At 37.5% G+C, this 17,151-nt stretch overlaps 1 protein-coding gene across 1 annotated transcript in view; it reads left to right on the top strand.

Annotated features, from left to right (window-relative positions):
* Positions 1-17,151, top strand: part of MYO9A (myosin IXA) — a 349,884-nt gene that overhangs the window by 94,406 nt on the left and 238,327 nt on the right. Inside the window, exons 8-9 of the mRNA XM_015560068.1 lie at positions 11,128-11,217; positions 15,397-15,513. Of these exons, the coding sequence (XP_015415554.1) occupies positions 11,128-11,217; positions 15,397-15,513 (207 nt within the window). The remainder of the gene's footprint in view (positions 1-11,127; positions 11,218-15,396; positions 15,514-17,151) is intronic.

The following is a 17,151-nucleotide window of genomic DNA, read 5'->3' as shown; positions in this document are numbered from 1 at the left end:
TTCCAGCTTTGCATCCCTGGAATAAATCCCACTTGGTCATGGTGTATAATCTTTCTAATGTATTGCTGAATCCGATTTGCTAGAATTTTGTTGAGGATTTTAGCACGTATGTTCATCAAGGATATAGGCCTGTAGTCTCTTTTTTTTGTGGTGTCTTTATCTGGTTTTGGGATTAGGGTAATGCTCGTTTCATAGAAAGAGCTTAGAGTGTACCTTCGTCCTGAATTTTTTGGAATAGTCTGAGGAGGATACGTTTTAGTTCTTCTTTGAATGCTTGGTAGAACTCCCCTTTAAAGTCGTCTGGACCAGGGCTTTAGTTTCCTGGAAGATTTTTTTTAAAAAAAATATATTATATTGATGTTTTACAGAGAGGAAGGGAGAGGGATAGAGAGTTAGAAACATTCATGAGAGAGAAACATTGATTCAGCTGCCTCCTGTACACTCCCCACTGGGGATGTGCCCACAACCAAAGTACATGCCCTTGACCGGAATCGAACCTGGGGCCCTTCAGTCCGCAGGCCGATGCTCTATCCACTAAGCCAAACCGGTTAGGGCTTCCTGGAAGGTTTTTGATCGCTGTTCAATTTCTTCGGTAGTTATCGGCCTATTCAGGTTTTTTTATTCTTGGTTGAGTTTTGGGAGCCTGTATTTTTCTAAGAATATGTCCATTTCAACTAAGTTGTCCATTTTGTTGGAATAGAATTGATCATAGTATTCATAATCATTTGTATTTCTGTGGGATCGTTTGTTACGTCACTTCTTTCATTTCTGATTTTGTTTATTTGGGTCCTCTTTCTTTGATTCTTGGTGAGCCTGGCTAGAGACTCATCAATCTTGTTTATCGTTTCTAAGAACCAGTTCTTGGTTTTGTTGACCTTTTTAATAGTATTTTTGGTCTCTATGTTGTTTATGTCCACTCTGATCTTTATTATTTCCTTTCTTCTGCTTACTCTGGACTTTTCTTGTTGCTCTCTTTCTAATTCTGTTTTGTACGGTTAGGTAATTTATTACCATTTTTTCTTGTTTTTTTGAGGTAGGCCTGTAGAGCTATGAACTTCACTCTCAAGACTGCTTTCACTGTGTCCCATAAATATTGGATTGTTGTGTTTTCATTATTGTTTTTTGCCATGCTGCTTTTTATTTTTTCTTTGATCTCTCTGGTAACTCAATCATTGTTTGATAGCATGCTATTTATCCTCCAGGTGTTTGATTTTTTTGATTGTTTTTATTGTAGTTAATTTCTAGTTTGCCATTTTGATCTGAGAAGATGCTAATATGATTTCTATCTTCTTGAATTTGCAGAGACTTTGCCTGTGTCCCCATAGATGGTCTATCTTTGAAAATGACCCATGTGCACTTGAGAAGAATGTATATTCTGTGGCTTTGGGGTGCAATGTTCTGAAGATGTCAATTAATTCCATCTGATCTAGTGTGTCATTTGGCATTGATATTTCTTTTCTGATTTTTTTGTTTAAAGGATTTGTCCAGTGTTGTTAGTGGGGTTTTAAAGTCCCCTGTTATGACTGTATTGCTGTAAATTTCTCCCTTGTTATTCTCCAGAAGTTTTTTTTTATGTATTTGGGTGCTCCTATATTGGGTGCGTATATGTTTACCAGAGTTATTTCTTCTTGTTGGATTGCTCCCTTTCGTATTATGAAGTGGCCTTCCTTATCTCTTTTTATGTCCTTCTCTTTGAGATCTAATTTGTCAGATATAAATATTGCTACCCAGCTTTTTCTTTATTTCCATTTGCCTGAAAAACCATTTACATCTCTTCACCATCAGTCTGTGTGAGTCCTTTGTTCTGAGATTGGTTTCCTATAGACAGCAGATATATGGGTCATGTTTTCTTATCCACTCAGCTACTCTACGTTTTTTGATTGGGGCATTTAATCCATTTACATTTAAAGTTATTATTATTATTTTTTTAAAATATATTTTATTGATTTTATTTCTTCTTTTTACAGCAGACCCTTTAGCATTTCTTGCATTGCTGGTTTGGTGGTGGTAAACTCCCTTAGTCCTTTTTTGTCTGTGAAGCTCCTGATTTCACCCTCAATTTTGATTGATAGCCTTGCTGGGTATAGTATTCTTGGATTCAGACCCTTACTTTGCATGACTTTGTATATTTCATTTCATTCCCTTTTGGCTTTATGGATTTCTGTTGAGGAATCAGTCGCTACTCTGATGGGGGATCATTTGTTGGTAACTTTCTGTCTTTCTCGGGCTGCTTTTATTTATTGCAGCGATGTCATTTTTCATTTCTTCATTCTTCTTCATTTATTCTTGGTTCTTACACATATTGTTGAATCTGTCTTTCAGCCTTTTCAGCAACCTTATGACCATTGTTCTGAATTCTTTCTCTGACATATTGCTTGCCTCCATTTCGTTTACTTCCTTTTTTGGTGATGCCTCCTTTTCTTTCCTGTGCAGTTTCTTTGTCTTTCCATGATATCTCCTGTCCAGGTTTGTGGTTATGTAGCTCTCTCTCTCCTGCATTGACTGAAAGGCACAAAATAGAATACAACAAGGCACAGCGCACAAGACACTGAACACAAAGGTATTCACGATATTCATAATCCAATATAAATGTGACCACCAGAGAAAAGAGAATTAAGGGATAAAAAAAGGAAAAAAAGAAAAAAAAGCGTGCAAAAATCATATTGAGAAAAGTAAAAAAAAAGTAAGAGAGAAAAGAAATAGAATAAAAAAGAAGGGGTAAAATACTATTTATATGGGGAGAAAGCTCCAATAGAACAACAACTAATCCAAAAAAATACAAATAACTAATACCAATATATGAATGCAAACTACAAATAACAACTAATAACAAGCAAGGAGAGGAAAAACAGAAGGAAAAAAAGAGAAACAATCACACAAAGATACAAAAATACCAATCTAATCAACAACCAAACTAGCAACAACAATAAGACAGAAAGAAAGGCAAAACAAAACAAAATAAAACAGAAAACATAAGTAAAAAAACAAATAAAAAAAGGGAAGAGAAAAAAATCTGGATAGTGAAGATACAGAAGAGTAAAGTGTGTATGGACTTGGACCAGGCGATTGGAAGTTGGATATATAAGTAGGATGAATTGGTAATGCGGTAAAAAGAAGGAATAGGGAAAATCTAAAGCAGGAATAGGGTAAGAGAAACAGGACAACAAAATGGTAAAAGTGAGGAAAAGAGTGTTGATATAAAAGTAAAGTTGAGATAGAATAAAATAATGCTAAAGGATAAATGAAAAAAGGATGTGGAACACTAATCCCAAAATGAAATAAAATAAAGAGAAAATAAAATGAAAATTTTAAACAATGTAAAATAATCCTATATAATAGAGGTAATTCACAAATTGACTGTCACAACCTTGCACAAGATGACTGCCCCCATGGGGTCACAAGATGGCTGCGCCCATGTTATCACAAGATGGTCACCACAAGAGGGCTGGCAGGGGAGGGCAGTTGTGGCTGATCAGGGCAGCAGGGAAGTGCATTTGGCGGCAGCCAGGCCTTCAGGGGAAGGCAGGTAGGGGCAACCAGACTGGCAGGGGAGGGCAGTTAGGGTGGACCATGCTGTCAGGGGAGGGCAGTTGTGGGCGATTGGGCCAGCAGGGGAGGGTATTTTGGGGCAACCAGACTGGCAGGGGAGGGCAGTTAGGGCGGACCAGGTTGTCAGGGGAAGGCAGTTGGGGGCGATCGGGCCAGCAGGGGAGCAGTTAGGCGTTGATCAGGCTGGCAGGGGAGCAGTTATGAGGCGATCAAGCAGAAGTGGTTAGGGGGAGGCAGGCAGGCAGGCAGGTAAGCGGTTGGGAGCCAGCACTTCTGGATTGCGAGAGGGATGTCCGACTGCCGGTTTAGGCCTGTGGGATTGGGCCTAAACCCGCAGTCGGATATTCCCTGAAGGCTCCCAGTTTGGAGAGGGTGCAGGCTGGGCTGAGGGACACCCCCACACCCCCAGTTCACGAATTTTGTGCATCTGACCTCTAGTAGTAGTAACAGTACTGATTAAACATAAAAATATAATAATTGAAAAGGTAAAATCAAGTGAGAAAAAAAATTAGTTTCTTAAGTAAAAGATAAGAAATAAAAATGTGCAGTAGTGAAGGTTATTCAATTCCTCTATTGTTCTGTTTGGCACTCCTCGCCTGTTTCCTGTCAGGGAGTCAGGACAGTATTGAAGTTCCCTGCATTCCACAGGTCCTCTTTGTTGTAAGCCAGAATCCTGTTTTCAAGCAGGCAGTATTTCTTTGTTTCTCAGCCTGCCTGTGGTTGTATTTACACAAGAGTCAATTTGTGATTCAACCCCTGTGTGGCAGTGTTTCTGTATTGACATCTGGGGCTATAAGTCCTCTCTACCCAGTATTTAGAATTTGTTTTCCCTGCTGCACTTAATACTGGTTTGGGGGTATGGACTGCCCCAGAGTTGGTTTTCTGATCATTTCTCCCCATGTTCCACAAAAACAACTTTCCCCTGCAGTCTCTGAGAGTGTTTTTAATTGGGTGATCCTATGTACTGGGCTTAGTAATCAAAAGCAAGGATTTAAAGAGAAAAAAGATCCAGAGTAAGTGCATGAACGTGCGACTTTTTTTGCCCCTTCACTGTGCGCGACTCTGCTCACTTCTCTGTGCATGTCTTTTTCCCCTGGCACAGTGCAGCCGATTTACTGGTAAAGCTTCATGCTGCCTTTTTGTGCCCAGTCCAGCTATGCGTTTCTTTCTAAAGTTCTCTTCTGTCAGCAGCCCTGTGGACCCCTTTCCACATTTGTAGACTACGCTGGCCCCAATGGTTATGGATTTTGTGGGGCACAGACTTCCTCTAAAGCCCTAGATCCCAGTGAGTGCGTTTCTCGCTCCAGCCTGGATCGCAGACCTCACCTTTCTCTCAGCAAAATCTGACCTTTCCTTGGGAAGGTGCAGAGCTCCTCCGAGTCCTGCCTGACTGTGGTTGTGTATTCGTGTTTGTGGGTTCTCAGCTGGTCCCTGGGTGTTGTGGTTGTAGGGTCCTGGGAGGTATCCAATTCTTCTCGATTGAAGGTAAGCCTAGGCTACCGAACACAGCCACTCTCCACTTCAAGATGGTGTGGTCTCTGTGGCAGAGCCGGTCACTCCTGGAGAGATTTCAGCTGCGGTGGAGGCTGCCTGGTCAGGGCAGCCAGTCTGGTAGTCCCCAACAGTCCCTTGGAATATAGCTGTCCCTCACTCACAAATAGACACTCCCTGTACGTCAACACACTCTCCTTTTGTTCTCTCACTCACACACTATCTTGCAGCCTGCCTTCACATCGGCAGCCATCTTCGATCTCAAAGATATTTTTGAGCCAGTAGTAGTAACAGTACTGATTAAATATAAAACCAATCTAATCAACAATCAAACTAACAATAATATATATATATATTGTTTCTAATCTGTTTTGCCTTTCTCTCTGTCCTATTTTATATATATATAAAACTAAGAGCATTTGGAAAATTATAGAAGTATATAATGAATTCAGTAATATTTTCTTTAGGATGCTTATCAGATAGAAGCAAGATTAGTTTTGTTTATGTGCTTGTGCGTAGTGTGTAGATGTGTGTACAATTGTTGTCAGGTTTTAGTGCCAGCATTAAGCCAACTTCTTAAGGTGAGTTAGGTTGTTCTTCATTCTTTTATGGATTCTTCTGCAATTAAAAGAAGTTGGATCTAGAGGGTATTATACTATGTGATATAAGTTAGTCAGAGAAAGAAAAGTACCATATGATTTTACTTATATGTGGAATCTAAAGAACAATAAAACGGACAAACAAAACAAAAACAGACTCATAGATACAGGGAACAGAGTGATGGCTGTCAGAGGGGAGATTGTAAGAAGTACAGATTGGAAGTTATAAAATAATAATAGGGATGTAAAGTACAGTATAGTGGATATAGTCAATAATATTGAAAAAACCATATATGGTGATGGTTGAGTATTGGAAATACCAAAGTATATGATTTTCCAACCACTATGCTGTACACCTGAAACTGATGCACAGTGATATTGGGTATAAACTATAATTGAAAAAATTAAAAAAATTAGCAGAGATTATTATATTCCATAAAAATTTGAGAGATATCAGCCCTGTGATCAACTATATTTGATGTCCTTTCAGTTTATTTTGGGTTAACTAATTATTTAGGATTTTCAAATTTTGCATGAGTTAATGTTGGTAATTTATGTTTTTGTAGGAATTCATGTGTTGATTAAATGTTTAAAATTTATTATGTTTGTGTCCTTTGTAAATATGCTAATGTTTAAAAGTTTTTTTCTATGGTGTTAGCTTTCTGTATATTATTTCCAAACTAGAGCGGTGGTCCAAACTCAACCTTCCTAATGCCACAACCCTTTAATACAGTTCTTCATGTTGTGGTGACCCCCAATTTCATTGTTACAGATTGAACATAATTAAAGCATAGTGATTAATCACAAAAACAATATGTAATTATATATGTGTTTTCTGATGGTCTTAGGTGACCCCTGTTAAAGGGTAGTTCGACCCCCAAAGGGGTCGCGACCCACAGGTTGAGAACCATTGAACTAGAGGCCTGGTGCACAAAATTAGTGCACGGGGTTGTGTGTGTCTCTCAGCCCAGCCTGCACCTCTCCAATCTGGGACACCTCAAGGGATGTCTGACTCTAACGGGCAGTTGGAAATCCCTCTCACAATCCAGGACTGCTGGCTCCCAACCGCTCTCCTGCCTGCCTGTTTGATTGCCCCTAACTGCTTCTGTCTGCCAGCCTGATCACCCCCTAACCGCTCCCCTGCCAGCCTGATCTACACCTAACTGCTCCCCTGCCAGCCTGATTGCCTCTAACTGCCCTCCTCTGCCAGCCTGGTCACCCCTAACTGCCTTCCCCTGCCGGCCTGGTCGCCCCCAACTGCCCTCCCCTGCTGGCCCAGTCACCCCTAACTTCCGTCCCTTGCCAGCCCGGTTGCCCCTAACTGCCCTCCCCTGCTGGCCTGTTTGCCCCTAACTTCAGGTCTGGTTGCCCCCAACAGGCCTGATTGCCCCCATCTGCCCTCCCCTGCCGGCCATCTTGTGTCCACATGGGGGCAGTCATCTTTTGACCACATGGGGTGGCCATCTTGTGTGTTGGAGTGATGGTCAATTTGCATATTACTCTTTTATTCGCTAGAATAAGGGGCCTTTTAGCCTTGGCTGTCATTTCTAGTGGTTAGAGCACTGGCCCATGCACCTAAGGGTTGCAGGTTGGAGGCCCTGCACTGGTTGGGGCATGTGTGGGAAGCAACCAATGTGTCTCTCACGTGGATGTTTCTCTATTTCTTCCCTCCTCCCTCTGTCTATTCCACTCTCTCTAAAAATCCATGGAAAACAATATCCTTGGGTGAGGATTAACAACAACAACAAAATAATGGGCTTTTAGATATATTAGTTCTGCCATTTAATTTATTAATTTTTGTTTTTATACATGTACTTTTCCTTGGGCCGGCAGGGGAGGGCAGTGTTGAATTATGAAACATTTTTAGCACAATACATATAGGAAATGATTTAACTACCTGAATGTATACTTACTACACAAGTAATAAGACACTGCATATAATATAAAGCTCACTGTGTGCTCCACCCCTTCCAGAAGTAAACACTATTATGAATTTGATGTTTATCATTCCCATCCTTGATTTTATATTTTCAGAATAGGTAGATATTTCCATAAAGAATATATAGTTTTGTTCTGCATGTTTTCACACTTTATATAAATGTCATACTGTGTGTATCATGCTAAACTTGACTTTTTCATTTCGTATTATGATTTTGAGGTTTTTCAAAGCTGATTTATATACTCTAGAGTCTTCTTTTTAGTTGCTTTTTAAAATCTATTCTATGAATAAAACAACATAGCTTATCCGCTTTAGTGGGGATTGAGGTTGTTTGTAATTTTTCATTTATAAATAAGACTAGAGGCTGGTGCGTGAAATTCGTGCATGGGGGAGGAGGACCCCTCAGCCTGGTCTGCACCCTCTCGCAATCCAGGACCCCTTGGGGGATGTCCGACTGTCTAAACCGGCAGTCGGACATCCCTCTTGCAATCTGGGACCGCTGGCTCTTAACTGCTCGCCTGCCTGCCTGCCTGCCTGCCTGATCACCCCTAACCACTCTGCTTGCCTGCCTCATCACGCCTAACCACTTGGCTGCCTACCTGATAGCCCCTAACCACTCTGCCTGCCTGCCTCATTGCCTGTAACTGTTTCTGTCTTGCCCCCACCACCGTGGCTTGGTCAGGAAGGACATCTGATATGACATCTGGAAGGTCATTTGGCTGTCTGGTCTAATTAGCATATTATTTTTTTATTATTATAGATTATGATAGACATTCTTGTACATGCCTGCTGTTAGCATTTGTGAGCATTATTCACAGGACAATGATTTTCAACCTTTTTTAAATCTCATGACACACATAAACTAATTACTAAAACTCTGGTACACCAAAAATATATTTTTTGTTGATCGAACAAAAAATAGGTATAATTTTGCTTCATTCATATTGGATGGCTATTGTGTTGGCTGCTGTCATTTTTTTTTTATTTGAAAGTCTAAGGGAAAAGAGGTCAGTGCCCCTGACTAAATAGTTAGGTATTGCATGTTTTAAAAATTCTTGAGGCACAGTGGTTGAAAATTGCTGTTCTAGAGTATAGTTTAAGGAGTAGACTTTTGTGTTAAGGTATATACACATATTGAGGTTACTGATATTGACAAATGACTTTCTACAGGGGTTGTACCAGTTTATACAAGTATATGGAAATAACTGTTACTCCATGTTTTTGCCAGCTTGCATTTGCTCATTCCTTTAAAAAAATTTCTTGACCATACTGCAAAGATCTTTTATTTTTAAATGTTTTTTTCAATTTTTATAATAATTGCTGAAATTTAGAAATACACCTCCCAGTATAACACTGGTTTTTTTCTTTTATTGTATGTATGTATGTATGTATTTAAATATATTTTTATTGATTTCAGAGAGGAAGGGAGAAGGAGAGAAAGATAGAAACATCAATGATGAGAGAGAATCATTGATTGGTTGCCTCCTGCCCGCCCCCTACTGGGGATTGAGCTCGCAACCAGGCATGTTTCCTTGATTGGAATCAAACCCAGGACCCTTCAGTCCACATGCCGACACTCTATGCACTGAGCCAAACCAGCTGGGGCAAAATGCTGGTTTTTAAAAATCACATGTGTTTTCTTAGTTTTATTGTGTTTTTGTAATCTCACATTTATTTTGGTTTATAAAAATATTTTAAATACATTTGAAAGGATATGGTTTTATATTTAATCTTTGACTGTTCATTTTTAGTTTTACTGTATTTTGTGAAAGTAATGTGCCTCAAATTGTTTTTACTTTTTGAAATTTGAGGATTGGACAATAGAAGGTATATTTTTCAAAAGAAGGTAACTTTTCTTTCCTTTTTTTTTTTTTTGGTTAATCCTCACTTGAGGATATTTTCCCATTGATTTTTAGGGAGAGTAGAAGAGAGAGGGAAAGACAGAGTAACATCAGTGTGAGAGAAACACAGCGATTGGTTGCCTCCTGCACGAGCCCCTACCCAGGCTGGGGAGGAACTTACAACCAAGGCACGTGCCCTTGACTGGAATTGCATTGGCACAGGTCGATGCTCTATCCACCGAGCCAAACTGGCTAGGGCAAAAGAAGATATATTTTCTTTATGGTGCTGTCATATTTTAATAAAATGATTGATCTGTCATGAATTGCTGGTGTCAGGGAATATCGTATTCTCTTGTTTTTATAACTCATTTCTCCTTGTAGTCCAATCTATTTTGCTTTATGTATTTTATATTATCTACATAAAATTTTATGAAAATTCTATATTATGTATGGATCCTTTATAAAATACCCTGTTTTACCATTTCATGCTCACCAGTGTGGTAAAAGTGAAAAATCTGATAATACCGGTATAGTCAAGGTTTGAAGAAATAGGAAACTCTCAGTGCTGCTGCTGAGAGAGCAGGTTGGTAAAAACTGTGTACAGGAGTTTGGCAATATCCTATAAAGCTGAAAATGTGTACACTACAACCTTGTAATTTCACTTTTAGGTATTTACTTAAGAGAAACTCTTGAAAGCATATGCAGGAATATTTACTGCAGTTTATTTTCTAATAGAGCAAAAATATAAGTGGTGTTAGTGCCTAAAAGTAGAATGGATCACACATTGTGGTAATTGATATTGTTTTGTGCTATATAGCATTTAAAATGAACAAGATTGATCTAAATTATCAAGATAGTTATATCTCAAAAATAAATGGGAATATGATATACAGACAAAAGTTAAATTCACTTGACAGATAATGTTTATGAAAACATCTAATATGTACTGTATGTATACATAAATAAACTGAAATGACACATATCAAACTTATGATAGCATTGGCCTCTAGAGAGTGAGAACAAAGGAAGCATGAACTTTATCTTAAAGTTTATCATCTGTAAATAAAAATAAACAACTGAAACATAAATTATTACCCATTGCAATGTTCCTGGAACTCAAGAAGTGTTGTTACTGTTCCGTCCTTTTCTCCAGGTTAGGAGATTATGGTTGATTGTCTTAAAAAGTTGTTTATACTATTTTATATTTTCCATATTCTGCACAATAAAACATGTTTCTCCATTATGATCAGAATGAAAACTTTAATTTAAAAAGACCCCTTTGATTTCTTTTTTTTGGAGGTCTGGGAGTGGAGTCTATGGGACACATGTTTAAAAACATTTTAAAATAAAATTGATTTCAGAGATAGGAAGGGAGAGAGAGATAGAAACATGGAGGAGAGAAAAACATTGCTGCCTCCTGCATGCCCCCTACTGGGGATTGAGCTCGAAAGTGGGCATGTGCCCTGACTGGGAATTGAACCTTCGACTTCCTGTTGCATGGGTCAACGCTCAACCACTGAGCAAAACCCGCCAGGTAGGACACTTACATTTCACTTTGGCCAATATTTAAAATTTTCCAGTGTATTGTCTTTCTTTTACTCTGTTGTCTACTATTTGCTAATCTTAATTTTTTTCTCTATATGGCTTTTCAATAAATAATTCAAACCATTGTTATGAATCTTATATATTGAACTTTTCTGTTGTACAGGTTAAAGAAGAGATGCTATTTGAATCATTAATTATGAGAAAGACTGTGACAGTGGGAGAAAAGCTTATTTTACCATACAGACTGGCAGAGGTATGAATAGATTTTCTCTGGATCAAAGTACTCTGATAATTTTTAGAAGTTTGGGTTGTGTCATTTATCTTAACACAAAATGAAAATTACAAGAAAAAATGTTGATTGAGATATTTCTGGGCCCTTGAAATTTGTGAACTTTCCATCAACTTGAAAACTTAAAGTTGAATGTGATTTAAGGAATTCGGCTTACATTTTTCTTAAAAGCTCTTAACCTATTCACCATTCTTAAGTTTCATATTAACTTAAGAGATGATAGAATTATAAATGAGCAATATATGACCCAATTGATTATTCCTTCTTTTTTGAAAGTATGTTTTTATTTATTTCAGAGAGGAAGGGAGAAGGAGAGAGAGAATCATTGATTGGATGCCTCCTGCACACCCTACACTGGGGTTCGAGCCCGCAACCGCAACCTGGGCATGTGCCTTGACTAGGGATTGAACCGTGACCTCCTGGTTCATAGATTGATGCTCAACCACTGAGGCAGTTTCTTATCTTTTGGTATTTCAGACTCTCCTGGTTTATTTTTTCAGTTTTTATTTTTGTTTGCTTTTTTTTTCTTTCGTTCTAACCTCTGAAAGATGTAATGCCCTATGACACAATCTTTATCTTTTCCTCTCTGTATTCTTTATCTAGATTATTTTACCCAGTCCTATGACTTCAAATATAACCTGTATAGTAAGGCTTCCAGGTGAGATTTATTGCTATAGTGAGCCATTGTTGTTGTACTATCCAGGTCTATAGAAGTAAGAAACTACTGAAAATCTGATTATTTTTAATGTAATTTTATGGAAATGATAAGAAATGAAACTCTATGAGAGTTATAAAAATAGGACAGCAATATGAGATTAGAAGACACAAGGGTGGGGAAATAATGATTGAACTGTAGAGAATGCTTTATGGACTGACGTTGATCCATTTATCCCACTTTTTGGGTCCCTCCTAACTGTACCTACAAGTCTACATATTTTCATTACGTCATGTATCTTATGTCATATTTTATAATGTCCACCTTTGAGAGCTTTTTTCTAAATAGCAGAAAAAGCCAACCTGTTTTTGTGTAAGGTTTCATTGCTTTTGTATTTTCTTTAACAACTTTTTTCATTATAAAACATTTTAACTTTAAATTTAGTTTTTTGAGATTATATTTATAGCCTCTGCTTTATTTTTTATTTATATTTGTTTAGGGTATTTGTTTAGAAATATGTGCTTATAAATGTGCTAGGCATTAGGTATAAATGAGGAGCAGTCCATAAGGCTTTTAGAATTTCATCTGAAGATAAATGGAAATTTCCAAATAAACCTTCACTCTGGCAGCAGTGTGGAGAGTTATTTGGAAATGAGTATATTAGTTTTGTGTAGCTGTGTAACAGACTTAGCCACTTAATACAATTTTATTTTCTGACAGTTTCCAAAATCATGTCTGGGCAGAGGTTAGCTGGGTACTCTGCTCAAGGTTTCACCAGGTTGAAGTCAAGATGTATGTCAGGGCTGTGTTCTCATCTGAGACTCAACATCTCCTTTCAAGTTCACAGGTTGTCGACAGGATTCAGTTTGTTGCAGTTGTAGAACTGAGACCCTGAATTCCTTGTTGGTTGTCAAGAGCCATTCTCAGCAGCTAGAGTCCTGTTCACAACATAGCAGTTTGCTTCTTCAACGCCAGCAGGAGAATTTCTAATGAAAGAAATCAGTTTCTTTTAAGAGTTTTCTCTGATTAAGTCAGTTCTATCCAGGATGATCTTCCTATGATTAAGTAAAAAAATAAAAAAAAAAGTCAGCTGATTTGGGGCCATAATGAAATCTTTAAAATCTCTTCATCTTTGTCATATAATATATGACAGTTAGTGGAATGAAATCCATCATAGTTACAGTCCTGCTCACACTTAGGTTCTGTACATGTGATATAGACCATGTACAGCAGGAGATGGGAATCTTGGGGATCATTTTAGGATTAGGAAACAAGGCAAGAGTGAACATGGAAAGATTAATTTGGAGGCTGTATTAGTACTGAGGAGAAAGGTGTTTGCTGCTTTGTCTAGAATGGTAAGGTACTTGTAGGGAGAAATCATTATAGTTAAAACGAAAGAAATTTAGATGGTGAAACCAACAGGATCTGTCAATGATTTGCTAAATGGGAGGCAAGGAAGAAGAAATAATGTCAAGGATGAATCCTAATTTTCTGGTTCACAGAACTATAACAATATTGGTATTATTCAGTGAGATAGGAAACACTAAATGAGATCTTGTTTGTGTGGGAAAATATTAATTGATATTGGGCTTATAGAGATTAAGCTGTGATAGGCAGGACTGCATTTCAAAAAATAGGGGCCAAAAATATAATATTGGGAATTGTGGGGTTAATAAGTATTGGTATACTTTGGTAAATCTGGATTCTATTTAACTACATTTTATGAAAATAGTATCTAACTCTAAACCATAAATAAGTGGGTCTTAGTTTTTAATTTAATATGAATTTCAGTCTTTTAACTAAAAAATTAACCCATTAAATTTAATGGGTTGAAATAACCAATATTTTGTCTTCTCTTTTTTTTTGTATCTTGCTTGTTTATTTAGATTTAAAGTGTTTTACTTTTGCTGAATATGATCAGATTATCTTTATTCCCTTTTCTCCTTCTGGGAAAAATAGAATGGCAATTTTTTCTAGATATTCTATTGTGATTTTATTGGTATTTTAAAGATACTTTGTTGATAATTTGCATAAGTATAGAATTCTAGGGACACATTCCTTTTTCTCTGAGAACTTGTAAATATTTTCCAATTATTTTCAAGTTGATAATGTTAAAGATAGAGAATTTGATAACTGTCTTCTCTTTGGTAGTGGTTTTTAGGTAGCAGTAATATTTTTGGCTAGAACTTGAAGCTTTCTTTTTTTTTTAACTGAAATTCAGAAATTTAGTCATGATCTGTATGATACCTATTTTGCAAATGTGTAAGCTGTAGCCTAAGAGTTTAAATAATTTGACTAAAGTCACACAACTAGAATAAGTAGAGAATTTGGTATTGGAAGGTAGTCCAGCTATTAATCATTACTCTTTACTTCTTCTAAACTTCAGAACTGAATATAAATGTGAACCTGAACATACACTCTTCAAAATAAGTCCTTAGGTGATAACTATATAAATAATTGTATTCTAAGTGCTAAGACTTAAGATTATCTAAGACATATGTCCCCCCCTTTAGGTTGTAGTACTTTTTTTTATTTTGAAAAAAATATGTTTTTATTGATTTTCTTTTTTGAGAGAGAGGGGAGGGTACAGGGATAGAGAAATAGAAGCATTGATGAGAGAGAAGCATCATCAATTGGTTGTCTCCTGTACACCCCATACTGGGGATGGAGCCGGCAACCTGAACTTGAACCAGTCACCTCTTGGTTCATGGGTTGATACTCAACCACTGAGCCACACTGGCTGGGTGGTTGTAGTACTTTTAAAATGTTGAATTTTCTTTAACTAGTAGAATTTGTGTTTTAGAACAATTTCAGATTTACAGAAAAATTGACCAGTTAGTCCAGAGTTTCCATAAACTGGGGAAAGTTTGAAATGAGGGAATAATAAATTGCATAGCTCCGTAATGAAAGAATTGTTACTCTGTGTAGGGATGGAGAAATTCTAGAAGCTACTCTTGATGACAAGCTGAAGATAACCAGGAATGTAGCTGTAGTAATATTATGGTTATGTTTTAAGAATCTGACTGGGATTCTGCACATAATTGATGGCCTTTTTGCTAACAGATTTATTGCTTTGCATAGAATACTCTTCCCCACTTTAGATGGCAAGGTCATTTGTTTGTAAACTTCCTGTTATACCTTCTTTACCAGGTGAAAAAAAATACACACACACACACACACAACCACATATACACATACACATACATTAATTTTCAGTAAAACTATTTTGAACTGAATAACCTTCATTTTTCCTTATTTTTCAAGACAGTTTTAGCCTAGATTCTTTGAGTTGGACTAAATCAATGAATGTATATAGAAAACTTATAGCTTACTATAATTAGAGGTACTTATATTGAGAGAAAACTTAATTTTGAATTCATGCTAGTAAACTTTTTTCTTTAATGAGAGCAAAGCACACTTTGTTATAATATCTTAGTTAGATTATTGCTAATTTCACTTGTATTCATAACCCTTTCTTTTTTTTTCAGGCTGTGACAGTGAGGAATTCCATGGCTAAGTCTTTATATAGTGCCCTATTTGACTGGATAGTTTTTCGGATTAATCATGCACTTCTGAATAGTAAAGATTTGGAGCAAAATACTAAGGTAGACATACATAAATTATATATTTTTACTAGAAAATGGTTTTAATAAAATGGTTAATGCATTAAATTTAAAAAGACAGAGTTATGTAAAAGTCATAAATAAGAGTCATCTTTTATCTCTATTCCCTGCTGTTTTCTTCCTTATTTCTGTTTTTATTATCCTGTGAAGAGGAGGTGTTAATCTGTGTCTTTTTTCTTATGTACTTACATTCCTATAAATGTCCATATAGAGTTGCTTTTAAACACAAAAATACAATTATGATATTGTCATTGTAAGAAATGTCCTAACCTGTTGTGGATTTCTATGACCTAATTTGAGCCAAACTGACGATATATACTGGAGAGCAGCAGGATCTCAAGTACTGGGGAGAATAGTATTTTTTGCAGTTTCTTTTATGCATTTGAAATTAGGAGGGAATTTAGGAAGATTACCTAAAGGTGGGAGGATTCAACAGAATAGTTAAGATTATGTGCTCTCTTGAGAGTTAATACCACCTTCGAGGGTTATTGCTTCTGGTTTTTCAAAGGTGCGTTAACCTAGATGCACTGGAACAGTGGACATGGCTGGCTTAAAGCTTTTCACCAAAGAGGTTGTAGGCCTGGGACATGACTCCCCATAGTGAACTGCCTACTTAGGCATTTATGAGAAGGTCACCGTGAGGTTACTTTCCACAGAACCCCCCATTGTGTCCACAGTCTCTGTATTGGTCTGTGTGTGTTTAAACCTAGTATGTCTTGAAATATAGCTGTACCTCATTGTTTTATTTTTATTTTTTTAAAAAATATATTTTTATTGATTTCAGAGAGGAAGGGAGAGGAAGAGAGAGATAGAAACATCAATGATGAGAGGGAATCATTGATTGGCTCCCTTCTGCATGCTGGACCGAGCCCACAACCCAGGCATGTGCCCTTGACCGAATTGAACCTGGGACCCTTCGGTCTACAGACTGATGGCCTATCCACTGAGCCAAACCAGCCAGGGCCTCATTGTTTTATTTTAGTTGAATTTATTATGGTGACATTGGTTAATAAAATTACATAGGTTTCAGGTGTGCAATTCTATAATACATCCTCTGTATATTTATTCTTTTTACCACCACACATCAAGTCCCCTTCCATCACCATTTATCCCCCCCCCCCCCTTAAGCCCTCTTTTACCTCCCCTATCCTCCTTTTTCTTTGGTAATCACCATAGTGTTGTCTGTGTCTATGAATTGCTGTTTTGTTTTGTTTTTTATTAATCCCTTCACCTTTTTCACCTGGCCCCTAAAGAGAGGAAGGGAGAGGAAGAGAGAGATAGAAACATCAATGATGAGAGGGAATCATTGATTGGCTCCCTTCTGCATGCTGGCCCGAGCCCACAACCCAGGCATGTGCCCTTGACCGAATTGAACCTGGGACCCTTCGGTCTACAGACTGATGGCCTATCCACTGAGCCAAACCAGCCAGGGCCTCATTGTTTTATTTTAATTGAATTTATTATGGTGACATTGGTTAATAAAATTACATAGGTTTCAGGTGTGCAATTCTATAATACATCCTGTATATTTTTATTCTTTTTACCACCACACATCAAGTCCCCTTCCATCACCATTTATCCCCCCCCCCCCCTTCCTCCCTCCCTCTCTACCTGTGCTGC

The sequence above is a fragment of the Myotis davidii genome, unplaced genomic scaffold (assembly GCF_000327345.1).
Source record: "Myotis davidii unplaced genomic scaffold, ASM32734v1 scaffold734, whole genome shotgun sequence".
NCBI classification, from domain to species: Eukaryota; Metazoa; Chordata; class Mammalia; order Chiroptera; family Vespertilionidae; genus Myotis; species Myotis davidii.
The sequence above is the reverse complement of the archived record's forward strand: the minus strand, read 5'-3'. Positions and strand labels throughout refer to the sequence as shown.